This window comes from Aythya ferina, assembly GCF_964211825.1.
Source record: "Aythya ferina genome assembly, chromosome: 21".
In the NCBI taxonomy this organism is placed as follows: Eukaryota; Metazoa; Chordata; class Aves; order Anseriformes; family Anatidae; genus Aythya; species Aythya ferina.
The window spans coordinates 4,631,877-4,648,558 of record NC_140319.1 but is presented as its reverse complement, the minus strand read 5'-3'; the positions used below and the strand labels follow the sequence as shown (position 1 = coordinate 4,648,558).

General features: G+C 49.8%; 1 protein-coding gene across 2 annotated transcripts; it reads right to left on the bottom strand.

Moving 5' to 3' along the window:
* Nucleotides 1-3,857: 3,857 nt before the first annotated feature.
* GPR157 (G protein-coupled receptor 157) lies at nucleotides 3,858-16,118 on the bottom strand. Of its 2 annotated transcripts, none has more exons than XM_084494929.1 (5): nucleotides 15,615-16,118; nucleotides 9,519-9,732; nucleotides 7,458-7,649; nucleotides 6,776-7,037; nucleotides 3,858-5,345 (listed from the first exon to the last, which is right to left on the bottom strand). In XM_084494929.1, exons 1-4 carry the CDS (start codon nucleotides 15,989-15,991, stop codon nucleotides 6,816-6,818), a joined length of 1,005 nt encoding a protein of 334 aa, XP_084351055.1. In that variant the 5' UTR covers nucleotides 15,992-16,118; the 3' UTR covers nucleotides 3,858-5,345; nucleotides 6,776-6,815. The 2 variants fall into 2 exon arrangements, with proteins under 2 accessions (XP_084351055.1, XP_084351054.1); XM_084494928.1 differs by having other exon boundaries at nucleotides 3,858-4,745; nucleotides 15,615-16,117.
* Nucleotides 16,119-16,682: the final 564 nt, after the last annotated feature.

Genomic DNA, 16,682 nt, shown 5'->3' with positions numbered 1-16,682 from the left:
CTCATCCTGCCTCAGCATTCCCGTTGAGGGATTGCAGCTAGCTGGCACCAACAGGGACACTTGGAGCTAACTCAGCTTTTCACGTTACCTTCAAAACCCTTCAAAGTACCCCAAAATAAATGGGACAGGTTATAGCTCACTCATAGATCTTGGGTCAGAAGAGGGAAAAAGCTTCATAGGTGACTCGCTCTGCCCCACGGCTGGGGAATTCTGAAGGACAAGCTTCTCATGAAAAATCTCTGCTTTTTGAAGCTAGTGTCATTCTTCTGGGAGCTCTTGGCAGGCAGGCAGCCACTCCAATATCCAGTGATCATACGAAAGAAGACATCTGTCACAGTTTATAAACTCTTTCCCCGAGTTTGAAGAAATAACCTTGTTATAGACGGAAATCAAACAGGACACGTATTTGCCATCAGAAATCCTTCATCAGAGAATAAATATTTGCTTATGACAGTAGAGCACTTTGAATATTTGCCAATCACAGCAGGAGTCTGGCAACAACCTCCCTGAGGTGGTAATTGGCCCTGAGCTTGGGAGATATCAATGAAGGAGGACAGGATTGTGAACAAACTTCTCCTTGAACTTTCGCAGTAATTGCAGGGAAATAACTATTGCCTCCAACCGCTCAGATCCCGTTGGACTTGAACAAAGAGCAGAGACAACTTCACAGGAATTTTACAGGCACTTTTCTCATTTCAGCTGCCGCACATATTAAGCTTCTTACATCTGCTAGAGCATGGAGTGCGTTTGCCTGGAGGCATTAACCCAGCTTTGTTATCTTCTCTCCTCTGCACTTGTCCACTGCACGATGAGCTCCCATGCAAGTATGCAGAGAACTATTTACGACCAGCTCGACTGTCTGCGCTCAGAGCTGGATCCTACAGAGCCCTGCCACCTTTGGCAAGAGGGGGCAAGCATCATTTAGAGGTGAGGCTTCGTTTCCAGGAGAGTAAATCTGCTGGAGACAGATGCAGCTGAGTGCATCAGCAGCGAGCAGTGGAAAAGCTGTGGTTAGGTTAGGGGCTGGTGATGCTGCTGATGGCAGTACCTGCGGTAAGGAGCCTCATTAGCAGACACCCCGCAGCACAACACGCCCAGGGACTGCTACTGGCAGCCTTTTCACCTGCTCCTTGGGAAGGAACTGCATGTGTAGCAAGGCTAAATCAATATCAAACGCAGCCCTGAGCTACCACTGGCGAGACCGTAATTTAGGTAACAAGTGATTTGCCTGCAGACGAGTTGTATACAGGCAGTGCTTTATTAGCTGCATCCATGGCTTCCAGGCAATTAAGCAAGAGGCAGACATGGCAGCCTGAATGCCTACCCAGGGTGCTGGATTAAACAGGCACATCCTGCAGATAAACACTGACACACAAGAAGCTCTACAACTCCGAGGTAATCAAGACCCTGTTTCTGCTGCACAAAGGTAATACTGGGTAGCATCCTTCTCTCCTTTCCACAGCTACTGTCGAAGGCCATCTCAGAAGAGCCACAATCCCCCACGCATCCCCCAAATAAGCACAGAGGAGCAGGCAGGTCTGTAAACTTACCGTGTCACGCCCTGATAAGTTGGACTGGGAGCTGTCCGGTCCTTTCTCCATTGGCATGGCTGTGAGATGCAGCAGATGCTTTGGGAAGTGTCGGAATGCCCGGACATTAAAGCTCCACCTGCACTTTGTTCAGCAGAAGCACCCGACCATTCAAAATACCCCCGCTGCCCTCTTGGACCTCAGTGGGTTCACTTTTCTGTGCAGGACAGAAGCACTGACTATGCCAGCAAGACCTTTTGCCAGCTCACGCCACCCTGCATCGATTCCTGTGGTTCCCTGTGGTTTTTCACAGGCTACAAGACTTGGGGAATTCATTCAGCCCAGCACTAGAGACATCTTGCTGCTTCTGAGTAGCAGAAGTGATTTGTACAATGCAAATGTTCGCTTTGGCAGCATTATTGCACTCAGGTCTCATCTCCAGAACAGTTCTTCCTCTTGAGGAGAGGAGATAGTAGTGACACAGCCAGAAATTAGTTTTCCAAGCTCTTCTGCTTTTAGCAACAAGAGATTCATCCTCTGCTTGGAAGCAGATGGTTCATTAAACCCACAAGCTCCAGGTTTCCCAAAGTGAAAGGCTGCCTAAACCCTCTCACACTACAGAACCCCTGGCTCACTCCTGGAGCCAGGGCTCACCTTGCACAATTAGACTCATGTCTCGTGAAGAGAAGAAAAGAAAAGGAGGAATGGTATTTTGCAATGACCAAACCAGTGTCAGCAGATGAATGCAATGGTGTGGGGTGAACTCACCAAGTTCTAACTCACTCCTGCCTTAGGAAGCAGTGTGGGCAAGCACCCTGCAGCCACTACAGCTTTTTGTTCTTTATTCCCCTCATTTCAAAGTTTGTTGTCGTATTCCATCCGATCTGTCCCTGCATCCCACACCTGCCTCCTCCACACAGACCACTCTCCTCCACTCTGAGGGTTGATTGCAAACTAGTCCTTAAAATTTTGTTTAAGAGTTTTTTGTCCTCCCCTTCCAACCACCTCAAGTCGCTTTCATCTTTCCTGCCCAGTTGCCCTTCAGCTCTTTCTGTTTAACAAGCTCTGCTCTTTGCAGCCCCAACTTTTCTTTCTTCCCCTCCTCTGGCTCCCCTCCTACGGTCCGTAACAGGCAGCCAGCACCCTCCCCACAGCTCTTTCCATCTTGGCATCCTTCAAACCTCTGTGAGCTCCAAAGCCCTCCCAGGATGGTCGCTGGAAGCCAGCACACGGCTCCTGCCCTTCATTCTGCCCCAACCCCAGGTCCATGCACTGGAGCACACTGAGCACAGGAGCTCCAAGGGGCAAAAAGACATCGCAGTATAGAGGATAAACTAAAAGACAACCCTTGACATACAAGATAACTTTTTTTCAAAGGCTTGCAATGCAGGCACAAGGCAGGGCGTTGATGCAACCCCCCTGACAGAGCAGCCAAAATACCTCAAGGGGTTTTCAGTCACTTCTAACGCTGCAGAACAAACACCTTTCCCTCTGCTTGCTCTCTGCAGCATCCAGGCTCGTTTCCTCGCCTGCCGTGCAGCAGGCCTCCAGCAGAGAACATTTTAGGATCAACCACTCAAATTTGGGGCACAGCTATAAGCCACAGAGCAGCAAATACCTCACATGGGAAGCGTTGTGCAATCAATCAGTAACACAGACTGTTGCTCAATCAGTTCTGAATATAGCCATGGGCCAGCACCACTCCTTGCTCCAGGGCCCCGGCTGCTTCTAGCTCTGTAAAATGGTCAAAGTTTTAATCTGAGTAAAGTTCATTCACAGCTGTGAATGCACGGCGACTTACACAGCACTACTATTGTCAGACTGCCCATTTTTTTCCATAAAGACTTGAATTTTCTCTATTTGGGCAAGCCCTGGGAAAGCTCCAGCCGTGCCCAGCATTAGTCCCACCTACCTTACAGCGTGGCCTCATCTGGAGAAAAATCAGTCGGTAATCTCACGATTAGGTAACATTTGTAATCTCACACAGCTGAAGCACCACAGCCTGTAAGGTCAACAGAATTTATGGGAAACAAGTCCCACACACTTTTTTTTCCACAGATCATAGCAATAAGCTGGGGGAACTGAACATAATGGATAACAGTGGACAGGTTTGCTCAGACTGATTAAAGGTTTACATTTCTATATGTATAAAATGATAGGAAGAGATATTCATTTACGTATCAGTAGAAGAGATTTGTCTTCTGACACATGCCTTGGCCAGCCTTTACGCCAGACACACAAGAAACCTGAAGACTGACCTCGCAACAGCCCCTCACCCAAATCCTTCAAGGCACCGAGAGGCCCATCACAACATGCTTGAACAACATCTCGGTAAAGAAACGGAACTTTATTTTGTAGAAGTTGGAGAAAATATTAAAAAAAAAAAAGAACAAACAAAAAACACAAGCAAGGGAGGAGCTGTAAATAAATTAACGCAGTATCTTCAACCAACAAACCATCCTCTCCCTGGCCCTGATACAATTCTCCCGGGACAAACACTCCCAGGACAGGAGCAGGCCGTGGGCTGTGCTATGGCAGAGGCTGGCTGGAGGCCAGCACGAGGCCAGCACGTGCCAGGCACCCTCCTGTGGACGGTGAGGGCCGTCCTCGCTGGAGGCCGGGCTGCTGAGCCCAGGTGCCCCTCGGCACCAGGAGTCTGCGGAATTGAGATATCCCCAGGAGGCAAAAAGCATGCAGCCGCCACGCACCCTGGTGATGATGATGACCCCTGACCACCAGGGAGGAATAAAACATGAAGAGGAACCATCCATTGCCACCAAACAAATGAGTCTGCACGCCGTCGTCCGTATTCAAGTGAAAAATGGGAGCCAGGTCAGAGCTCCCTGGGAGGCCTCACACCTCAGGACTGAAACCCGTGCCCAGGACAGTCCCATCCAGCAGCTACTAAAGTTTCCCTATCCCCCTATTTGTTGACCCCAGAACTCACAACAACATCTTTGCCCTGTCAGACAGAAAAGCAAAACCCCAAACAGTTTTAAAATTTATGGTGGAAGGAAAGGAGAAGGAGGGAAGAAATCCAGGAGCCTGGAGCGCAGCCAAACAGCATCTTCCAGAAGATCCTGAGCAAAGTTCAGGACCACCGCAGCTGGGATCTGCACGCCCAGGACTGGGACATCTTCATTTTCCTCGGCCACTCCAGCGGTGCTTCTCCCCAGCCTTTAGCTCCCTCTGTGGGACTCCGGGGTGATCCTGCACCTGCACGACATGAAGCACAGTTAAAATCCCGAACCGTCCCCTTCTTCCTGCACCAGGGTGCACAGGTTTGCTCTGGGGCAGGACAAGAGGCCTGCTGCAGCCTGAGCTGCAAGGGGCATCGCCCTGCAGAAGCTGAAAACAGGCATGGGGGGAAAACAGGCTCAGAATCAAACTTCTCCAGCCCATGCCCAACAGGGAAGGCTTCAGACCTCTTCCCAGACAGCTGATGCTGCAGGGAGCGCTGCGCTCCTACACTTCATGCCAAGACTGGAGGGGACCTGCCAGGAGCAGCCACGCATTTCTGCAGCCCACCACAGACCCTTCCTCTCCCATTATCCCATCCCTGCTTCTATTTAGGCTGTGATCAGCTGCAGCGTTAGAAACTAAAGACACTTCTAGGAACCTCTCCGTTGCCTGTTTTTACTTCCCTGGCCTTGCCTGCATGAAGGCTTCTGTCAGAGATTTTCCACTTGTATCAGCACAGGTGCTGTTGCCAATAGCTGATCTTCACGAACCAGCATGCTTCCCCGAACCCCGAGGAGCAGGGCATGTTATTCTGTCAAGCTGCACATTGTTCCAAAAGCATTTCTCAGCACTCTGCTGTTATGGAAAAAGGGAAATTGAGAACAAGGAGTCTTTTTTGATTTTGTTTGCTTTGCTTTTCCCTGCTCCTTCAGCCAAGTTGGTGACATTACTACCATCTCTTCAGGGGTGGCTCTAAAAAAAATGAATGCAGCACAATTCTAAGTCTTGTAACATTTAAGATTTACTATCCTGCCTTTCTGCAAGAACAGTTTTTAATATAGCTCCTCTTTCAAAGCCACATGGGGTTAACATGAGGTTGAGTTACCAAGGTTGCTACTTAGCTGTTAGAAGTTTTAAAAGAAAAAAACTTCTGAAAGCAGGCAAAACTTCTTGAAGTCATCTATACCAGAGATAAAAGATGCTTGCATCTAGCCTTCAAAGGCTCTGGGGATGCTAAAGAACTGAGCCCCTCTCCAGCCCCATGAAATGGGCTAATAAGCCCTTGAGGACTCCACCTTCCCAAGCCTACACAGCTCTTGTACAAGAGGGCTCAGATGTATTCATATCTTAATGAAGTTATTTCCTGAAGTGAAGATTTGGTGTTAAGAGGACTCGCCTCTGCCTAGTCCCATGAGGTCACTGTACCATGCAGTTTCTTCTGCGTGTTGTTAAGGTGACTAAAATTAAAGTAGTATGAGCAGGTTTGGAACAGCTGGGTGCCTGGAGCAGTGGGAGCCTGGCAGCTGCCGTCCCTCCCCAAGGAATTCCTGAGCCTTCTGCTCTTTCTGAAAAACCTTGTTATACAGATAAAAAAAAAATTGTTTATTGATTTTTAAAAAATCTGCCTGATTTTTTTTTTTCCTCTCAGGCTTTGTGGTCTGGGAGGACCAAACCAGAAATATGTGAGAGCTGACCAAAGACCTACAGTACATCCCCTCAAGCCTCCTCTCCAGGCTGCAGCTGTTCCAAACTTGCTCTTACCAGTTTAATTACTACCTTTAGCTACACAAGAGTGCTATCAGAATCTGCCTCAGGCAGAAGCCCACACAGAGCCCCGGCCCCAAATGCTTCTGTTTGGATTTTATCCGAAACTCCTGCATGTTCTTCAGTTATCACTCATTAGGTCAAGCCCAAGGAATCAAGACACTTGCACAGACGAAATCAAGTGCATCATCCAGTGTCAAACCTTGTACCTCAAGCCACAAAGAACTGATGCCAAGGTTGGGCTCCTGCAGATTTCTTACATAAACCTGCATGAGTCACCAAGCCCCAGTCCCCTGTTGCTATAAATGGCAGCAGGGATTGGATTATGATACCAGGAACACTTCGGGCACTAAATGCATCTGAACTGCGCAGTACTGAAGACATGCACATGTCATCCCTGCAGTCAGACAGGGAACCCACACAACAGGAGCAGACTCCTACCCCGCAGGGGAGCCCTTCCACCCCAACTGCAGCTCCCCAGTTCTTGCACTGGGTCCCAAAGTGGTGTAAATGCAGCTTACCCAGAGATGAGGTCAGTGCAGAGCCGTGGGCAGCACAGGCTCAGGTGCTGGAAAGCAGAGGTTTCGTCCGCTCGGGGTCTGGCACATCCTCGCTCCCAGCAGGGTCTGGGCGCTGCCGGGTGCTGCTCGACCTTGTTGAAGGCCAACCCGAGTCATCATAGCGGCAACAGCACAGAGAGGAGAGCAGCCGAGCCCGGACCACGCGTGTACAGAGGACAAACATAATGCAGTTGGCACCTCCTTGGAACGTGTTCCCGATCCCCTGCAAGGGGGCAAGAAAGGAATTAACCAGTGCTGTTTGTACCAACACTCCCCCCCATCCAAAACAGCAAACGTCAGGTGAGACCAGCTGTAGTGCTGTCAGCAACTTCCACCTAAGCGAGGGAAACAGAGGAAAAAACAGTCTCAAACCCCAAAACAGCACCGGCTGCTCCAGGACAGGCACCCAGCTTCTCCTACAAGCAGCGTGCCTGTGGCAAACTCCCACTGCAATTATTCTCAGTGTCCGCTAGATGATGCTGGAACTGCACTGCTGAGCATCCCAGGGAGCTGATGCTCCCGCATCGCGCATGTGTTGTGCCAGCCTGAGCTGCATCCTGGCACAGAAAGCGATGTCGAGAGCAACCAGGCTTTATCTCCCTTCCAGACCTTCCTCCTAACACGCTGCCTGGCCAATACTTACATGCAGGACAACCAGGACTGAGTTTTGCACTGCAGGGGAGTTGCAGAGCGTCAGAATGAATCGCACAGTGCTCCAGATGCGGAGGATGATGAAGATGACAGGGATGAGAATCAGCTTTTTGTCTGCTATGGAAGTCCGGGGCTGAAGCGGTGTTCTTGAGAGAATGGGGCGATACTCTGAGAGCGCCGCATGCTTCCGTGGAGATGGAGGAAAGACAAAAATGTGAACAAAAAGGCTACACACTCAGGACATTGAGCTCTGGGGATTCTTTCCAAAGCCAACCCAGTTTTTGCATCCTGTGGGCAGTTGATGGATGCAGTTACACAGCACTGGTCTTGAGCCACATACTGCCCTTGTTAATGCAAACATTCCTGCTAAAGCCAAGGAGTTGCAAATAAAGGAGATCCAGCCCTTCTTAGAGCTTTATTATACCCTACATTGCTGGGTCAGACAAACAAATCAGTGCTGCAGGAACCTGCTCTCCTGGTGCCTGGTTGGGCACTTTTATGATCCAGCAATCCCTGTGCAGGACCTGGTGCTTGATTTCTGACCATATACTGTTAGCAACGGTCTTCCATAGGTTTAACAAGGCAGCAAGCCTCTCTAACATTACAGGTAGTAAAATGTTTCTGGGATCTATGCCCTGGATAAGGGCAGTTGGACGTACAAGGCCCCGAGATCTTTCCATGCTGGAAGCTGCTGGATGGATGCAGCATCCTGGATGGGGGAGAGCAGGGCACCACAACCCATGGAGCACCTGCAGGGACACATGATCATGAATGCCAGGATGGCAACATAGGCGAAGAGATTAAATCTCAGGACAGCTCACCTGCTGAAGACTATTTCTCCTCCCACCAGGGCTACCGAGCACACACAGCTTTCATGCAGTGTTCTCCTGGGCTCCAGTAATCCCAGGTGTGACTCCTCAGCTCTCCTTCAGAAAGACTGATATGCCCACTACATGCCTCCCCCACAGCAGATACTTCCACAATCTCAAACCATGCCAGAACCAACCCTGCAAAACCCAAAGGTACAGCCCAAACCCAGCCTTGGCCGGCTGTTGCTCTTCCTTGGAAGTGTGAAGCCCCTAGAGGAGGGCTTCTCCAGCCCAGAAAGCCCCACGTGCTGCTGCTCCGACCCCGCTACGAGCATCGAGTGGCTCTCAGCAGGACGGGAGAGCAGAGCAGCCACGTGTCCCTGGCAGAGCAGCAGGGGGATCAGCTTTCCAGGCAGTCACGTTGTTGTCTTCAACAGCTGCTGGAACATTGAGTCCTGTCTGCCTTGTGTCTGTAGTGGTGACAGGCACGAGCAAAGCCTTACAAGCTTCCCTTCCCTGGGTCCCTTGGGACCTGTACGGACTGTGCTGTTCTGCCAGCTTGTCTGGGGAATCCTGCCCTCACCAGAGTTGTGTTTATCCATGACTACTGCCATAGCTTCACCACAGCAAGCAGGTGTGCATGGCAACACATTCCAGAAGGACACTTCTCCGTATTTCTTTTTCTAATGCAACTAATTAGGTGTTGCTCTTTCTGCCAATGTCATAATTTAGATTTCATTTCTATTATGCAAGTATTGTCCAATATGTCTGGATTCTTTGTGCTCACAATAAACAGCAGCAAAGAACCCTCTGAGGCCTGCAAGTACAAATAGGGACTCAGAAGCAAGCTGTCATTAGCAATCCTAAAATGACTGTGGTTAGGTAAGCCAGTCCAGAGGCCAAATTCAGGCTTGGTACAAGTGGAAATGTATGGATGACTGATAAAAGCTGAATTTCGTCCTTCACACACTGTCTCAATTCCTACTGCAGGACTCACATTTCATCTCGTAACCCCTTAAGTTTTCAAGAGGCTTTTACATTCTTCTGGTGCTAAGTCATTGTGCAATGATGCTACGGGCTCCTGACTCAGCAGTACTGCTTCTCCCAGCAGTTGGACATATTTCAGCAGTTTATGAAGCAATTCCTGCCTGTGTAGCTGCTAATACATAGTGAAATCTTCAGAGTGGGAGGATACAATCCCACAGCAAGCCTGTAATGTGATCTGAAAGCAGCAAAGTACTCACCGCTCTGTTAATGTGCTTCTTGATGAGGATGTAGAGCACTGGCAAAGTCACATAGGCCAGGATCTCCCAAACTTTCCCCGTTAGCAGCATCCACAAGACCCGATCCTCTGCATCGAAGTTGACCCAGCACCAGCCCACAGAAACATTGGAGGCATCGTAGCCAATCTTCTTCAGAGCAACAGCCGCAACCGTAATGCAAAGGGGGACTCCCCAGCTGAGGAAAGAACAAGAGCAGCAAGGTTAAGCTAAGAACACACTCAATTTAGTCCCCCCAATACCCTGGGAGAAATGGGTGACAGACGAAGGGATCTTTCATCGCACAGGATGCCAATTCCTCCTGCAGGATGCCAGCACTCCTGCACCAAGCCTAAGGGATGTGGCTGTGACAGGCAGGCCTCTGACAGCACCCGGTGGGGAACACAAACCCACACAGTCCCCGCTTCAATTCCCTGGGATCCACTCTAAGAATCTGGGATCTCAGTCCTGGAGGACACACAAAGGATGGGCAGGTGATGATGTGCCAACCTGAGCACCAGAAATGAGACCTGGCCTGCACATCTAGCAGGTGAGATCCAGGATTTGGCAGGCCACAGCACAGTACAACGTGCCCACCCTGCAGGAGCCAGCCATTCGAGAACAAGCTGGCACATTCATGGCTTTCAAAAAACAAGCAACCAAACCCCACACTGATTCCTACATGACGCTTTGCACAGGTGACACAAAGAAATCCACGATTTCATTGCATCATTTGTGTTTTTGTAGTTGATGGTGGTGCTAGTAGTAGTGGTGGGGTTATTTTGTTGTTTTGATGGAGGTGTAGTTAATATTTTGGTAGCAAGAATCATTTCTGAAGGACCAAGGGAAAGTTTCTTCCCAAGGAAAAGCACTGGCGGTAACAGCATTAAAGCTGGGGAAGCAAAGAGGAGCCAGTTTCACATCATTTGGAGCTGTGTTTTGACATCAGCTTCTGTCCCGCCAGCAGAGGCAGATATAGGGAAGCACCTAGCAGAAAAATAACTGCGGTGACACACATGGACTAAGTCACTCAGCAGCTCGGGCTGCCCACAAAAAGCCGTGAGCAAGAATCAAAAGATTCCCCCAGCCCAGATGTAAAAACACCCAGCCCCTTCCCATCGGCTGTGAATACCCAGGACTTCACAGAGCTGCCCCGGCCCACGATGTACAGCTCACACATCACCCCGTGGCTGAAACACTGGAGCTAAATCACATCACCTGCCCTTCCCACATTCACCCTCAGAAAATGTTTCTGAGGAAGCTTACGAGGGACAGTTCCTCAAAAAATGGCAAATGCCTCAGAGAGCTGAGATTGAGCTTTCAGCATGAGCACCCTGCTCTCTGCAGACGCAAAGAAAAAGCCACTGCTGTACTGGTCTCAGCATATTCCTGGTTCATACTTGTATTGCTGGTGGCCTGGAGGAGCTATAGAGAACATGGACAGGATCATGCTCCTAACATCACCTATATACACACAAAATAAGTGTAAATAGAAAGGTATAAGATATTCGGAGTCAACTGGTGGTGGTGTTTAAGGACAGCTCTGCTGCAGGGAATCCTCCTTGTGCTGTTATCAGAGCCTTCTGAACACACACCAGGCACCAACACCACCATGAAAATTCCTTCTACACCTCTCAAAACCCTCTCATTCTGGTAAAAACAGTAAAGTGGCCCAAGAACAAGGACTCTAGGCTCAGAGGTTCACATTTCAATATCTGGAAGAACTGACCACTGAGGTACGGATAAGCACTCAAGAGAACTGGCCCTTCCTTAAAGAAACCATATTAAAGGACATAAGCACAAATCAGTCCAGCACCAGGACAAAGGAAATGTATTAAGAAACTAATTTGCCTAAATAATGATCTCCACAGTGACCTGAAACTGAAAGAGAATGATACGAGGAGATCAAACTGGGTCAAATTACTAGTTATAAATATAAAAGAACAGTGTGAAGACATACAGACACATAAGGAGAGGCTACAGTATGAAGTAACAGCTCACTAGCAAGGGACCGAAAAAAAGAAGTCTTCAAGTACCTAACCAATAAAAGAAAGATTGGGGAAAAAAAAACTGCCACGCATCAGGAGCCTAATTTAAGCTTCAATTTTCACAGAGAAAATTTTAAAGAGTGTATTGCGATCAGAAGGTTATCACAACTAACATTAAGCACAAAGGATCACAAACCCGAAGTGAAATTGGAAAGAATCTAGAAAATACTCAGACATTTCAAGGAAATTCATCAGTTCCAGCTTATTTGAAAATGTTTTAGAAAAGGGGAAAAGGAGAACTGAGATTCATGATTAAATTATTTTTAAAAACCCCTACAGAACAGATTACCGAGGACTGGAAAATACCAATGCTTCATACTTATCTAGAAGAGCCAGAAAATAATACATTACACACACCCAAAGCAAGTTTGAAGACTGGACTAAAAAGGATCCAAGATAGCATGAAGAGGCAGAAATTTTCCTTTGAGCCCCACGGTGTAATTATGTAGGTTGGGCCTCTCAGATCTAAATGCCATCAGTGCAGGAGATAAAAGGAGGCAATCCCATCCCTCAGGCAGATACAACTGTACTTATTTCCCTAACAGAGCACCCAGCAATCTATTAATACAAATTTATCCAATCTAGCACATCACTCCAGATCAACACAAGCGCTGCATTTATATGAGGTAAGGCAAGGACTCACGCTGGGCTGGTTTTCTTGTCCTCAGTGTGCCTGAGGTCGGATTGCTTACCACCACGTTTTGATTTACTCTGGACAGGTGCTTCCTCCCCTACTGGCTCCTGCAAGCAGGGAAGATTTGCAGTTGTTGGGCTGCACAGGTCGGATAAGCAGCCATCCTACAGCAACCTGCAGGTGCTTCCTGATGGGAACCGGAATTTTTACTCTTCAAGAGAAATATCAGGCTTCTGGGGATCCAAGCCAACTTGAGGAAAGAGCTTCGAGCACATGCTGTAGCACAACCCCAGACCAAATATATGACCGGTTTATTTTCTGCATTTTCTTACCCAAACATTAACTGAGTCTGTAGTATGCTAGTACCAAGCCACTGGTACTATACAAAGACTTCTCCCAGAGAATTTAAGAGCCGAGGCAGCAGCAACCAGGTAGCGTCCCTTGGCTTGGCCTTACCACCTACAGCTTTTTCTGAACGAGGAGACAAAACCACAGCAAAATCTAAGAGCTCCCTGCACCTCATAGGGAAGGCTTAGGGACTTCAACTGTCCTGTTCTGAAGTGTATTACTGGCACTGACACAGTCGTGACAGCACAGATGTATGATACAATAAATTATACATGGAAGGGTCTCAAGTGTTCCATATAGGTATATATATGCTTACAAGCATCTGCACAGCCCTTTCATGAAATGCAAACACTTCAGAGGTCGACAGCAACCACTATCGAAGACAAAGCAAGAAGCAATCCCAAGGTGGGATCTGGCCCACTCCTTGCCCTGAGTTTGGATCAGCTGCTCTCGGAGCAAAGAAACCATTGCCCAGCCAAAAGATGCCTGACATTTAGAAACCCAGAACAAGTGAGGTAGCCTGGAAATACTCCCAATGCCAGAACTTGCAGCTTACAAGTACTACAAATATTTTCAAAGCTAACTGCAAGCTTGTTTTCAAATCTCCTCTGAGCTCAACACGCATTTAAAAACAAACCAGGGCCCGCAGTTGCCCAGTCTAGCTCTAAAAGAGGTGCATGCGTTACCGTGACTCAACTTGGTGAGGAACAAACCCGTTCATCAGGTTTCATCCCCTGCAACGTCCTGATTTCCCTAAAAACAAAATTCCAGGTAGTAGCTTCCAACACACACTTAGCCAGGCTCTGCTCAGCTAAGGAACAGAGTCTCTGGTTATGCTCAATGTTAAACGAGCACGCCTTGCTACAAACATGTGCCCCGGATGAGCAACTGCTTGAGAGGGCTGGAAAACTTGTGCACGACCAACCCCGTCCTGCCTTCCATCCCTGCCAGACGCCCGTCTCAGCACAGCTCTTCACATGGCGTGACCATGTCAGCAACGTGTCAAGTGATAAAAGGAAAAAAAAGAAGTCCCATGTTCTTGCCTAGACAAAAATGTGTAAACTTATCTCTAAATCCTTAGAGAATCACCTATTTTTGCCCTCTTATTTTGCCCACTCCCCGCAGCTAGTGCACACGCTAGGATCTTTCCATACGAGTTGCAAAAATTCCTGTGTGTGTAGCACAAGATTTTTCTGGCCAAAAGCAAGGCAGACACCCAGAAGGGCTTTGAAGCACTGAAAAGTATGGGGGGAGCCCCTGCTGAGCACAACATCCAGAATTTGTGCTTCTGATGGAGCTGTCAGGTAGTGACAGCAATGCAGGAAGGAGGATGTGTCAGGAGGGGCTGGGCGGAGGACAGGTCCTCACTTGTTTTCCCTGCTTTGCACGCAGGTTGTAAAGCAAGAAGACTCTTTGAACACAGAATGGGAGTCACCACTTATCAAGCAGAACCTGGAAATAGGACTTAGATGAAAGCTATCTACGCTGCCCTTTAAACAGGGCAAGCAGAGCTGAGCAACACCTAGAGCAGAAGATGGCATTTGATTTTGACTGCAGAGCCCTGAAAATAAACCTAGCAAATTCACCCGGAGGAAGTTGAGTTTGAACACTCCCTTCCTCTCTCACAGCGCCACGGTGCTCTTGGGATTTGACTGCTGTGAAGGAGCGCACAGGTCAGGGCCAGCAGCAGCTCGCTGAGCCTCCCCGAGCTGCCTTCTGCACCCTGTACCCGATGAGGCCGAGCAGGATTAAACCAGGCGGAGATGTTTAAGTACAGACCGAGCTCACACTGCGAGCAATTAGCAGACAGGGAAATTACAAGCGGGGCAGGTTTGCAGCAGCTCTTTGATGCAGCCTGATGCAAACAGCACGCCCATGAAGAAGTCAGGCTCCTTGTTTCTGTTCCCTCAGCCCCGTGCAGGTCTTCAGCAGCAATTCCTCTTCTCCGCAAGTCACCCAGTGCAACATCATCCTCAATTGAAAGGAAAAAAAAGAAAACAAGCTGCCTCCTGTCTCATTGCATCTCACTTCATCTCCTGCACCCCGTGCTGGTGTGGCTGGCCACGTGTGTGCAGGCACCTCGGGCTTGCTCGCAGGCAGACCTGAGCATGAAGCAGCAATTACAAGAGGTGGGGCAGGATTCCTGTCCTCCCTGATTCCCTCTTAACCTTAATGTCTGTCACTGCCCCATCTTTACTTAGCTCTAACTCAATCATCTCCCAAGTCACCCTGTTGACAATAAGAGGTGACAAATATTTCACTGAGAAACAGAACAAATAAAACCCATTCCTTTGCTTGCCCTTACACTTTTTTTTTTTTTAAGAAATCATTCCTTGTATAATTTAGTGCAAAAGCCTGGCAGCCCAGAGCACTAAGGGATCACTGTTTTGCTCGGCGTGGAGGTAAGCACATGATCACACAAGCTCAAATTGCATAATGAAGGCTTTTACTGAACATGATGTGGAAAATCAGCTCACTAACCAGCAGCAACCAAGACACTGAGCTACACTGTGGGCTGCTTTGTCTGGCTTTCAATCAAACATGCCAAAACAACCTTCAGAGCGCTTTTCTCGCAGCCTCCTCGCTTGCGGTCTGGGTTCCCCTAGGAGCGCTGGGTTACAGCAACCTGCTAGGGGAAGGGGGAGGACAAACAGAGCCCGCTGACACGGGAAATCCGGGAAACGGATCCCAAACGCGGGAGCTTGGGCAGCAGCAGGCAAGGAGTGCAAACACAAGTTTTGGGTTATTATTACTAGGGTGTCAGAGCAGGCTGTGGAGGGGGAGAAGCCAGGATTTTAAGCCACTGGCACATTATCTTTGCAACTTAAGCAACCCGTTTTAACTTTTCCACGTCTCTACTTCTTCCCATGGGTGCAGTGGGGGGGGGAACAAGCAGGGCTGGTTAGTCCCAAAGCAGAAAAACCCCTGGTCAGAAGGAACTCGAGAAGGGCACGGCATCCCCAAGGAGCATGTGGGTGCCGTGAGCGCAGCGTGCCGCACACGGGGCACCCACGGGCTCCACGTCTCACCGGGGCGTCCGGCAGCACCCACCTCACCGCATGGAAGCAGCAGAGCAAGCCGGCCCCCGTGGGCGAGCCCCTCACAATGGTGAGGTAGAGGTAGAGGGCAATGGCCATGGTCCAGAAGAAGGAGCTGGTGTTGGAGAAGGTGGACAGGGCGCCCTGCAGCACGCAGTCCCACGACGTCCTGTCGAAGTCCCGCAGCACCCCGTAGAAGTAGGAGAGGGCTGAGAGGAGGTCGGCCAAGGAGAGGTAGAGCAGGAGCTGCCTGGGACGCGTCCGAAGCTCCGGCCACAGGGCATGGGTGCAGAGCAGGAGGCTGGAGCCCAGGCAGGACAGCAGGCAGGAGACCAGCACCACCGCCCGCTCCGCCGCGTACAGCTCCGTCGGGGGCAGCGGCCGGGGCATCGCGGGGAGCCCAAGCGAGCACCCAGCCGGCAAAAGGTCGGAGGGGAAGGGAAGGGATGGGAAAAGAAGGGAAGGGAAGGGAAGGGCCGGGAGCGGCGGAGCGCCCTCCGCAGCCCCGCTGCCGCCGCCCCGCCCCGGACACCCCGGCGGCGCCCCCCCAGCCCGCAGCCGGCTCTGCTCGCAGGGAGAGGCGCACAGCTGCCGGCAGGGAAGGGGAAGGGCCGGCTCGGTGCCCTTGGGTTTATTCTCTCTCTATTTTTTTTATTTTAAACTCTCGTCCCGAAGCCATGCTTGCTTCCTCTCCTCCGCAAGCAGAGCGCGCAGCTCGCCCGCAGCCCAGGCAGAGCCCCCCAAACTCAGCGGGACGCCCCCCGACCCCTTTTGCTTTCCTTCTCTTTACCTTTTCCTCGCTCCACAACACCCCCAGCTCACACCGTACCTCGTGGACCTGCAAGGCAGACACCCCTAAGCAGGCACAAACCGGGGTTCACTACCACGTTAAGCACATTTCGTATTTCTGTCATAAATCAACTTGGTTCACTTTGCTGGTACTTCCTTGGCTTCCCCGCAGGTAACTCATCTCTCTCAGCTTTGATTCTGGTAGCAATGTGCTCAGTTTCCAGTGAAGTTCGTTGTTGGTTCAGGTGTCCCGTTCCCTAAAACAGCTTAATCCTTCCCCCAGCAGGAGCAA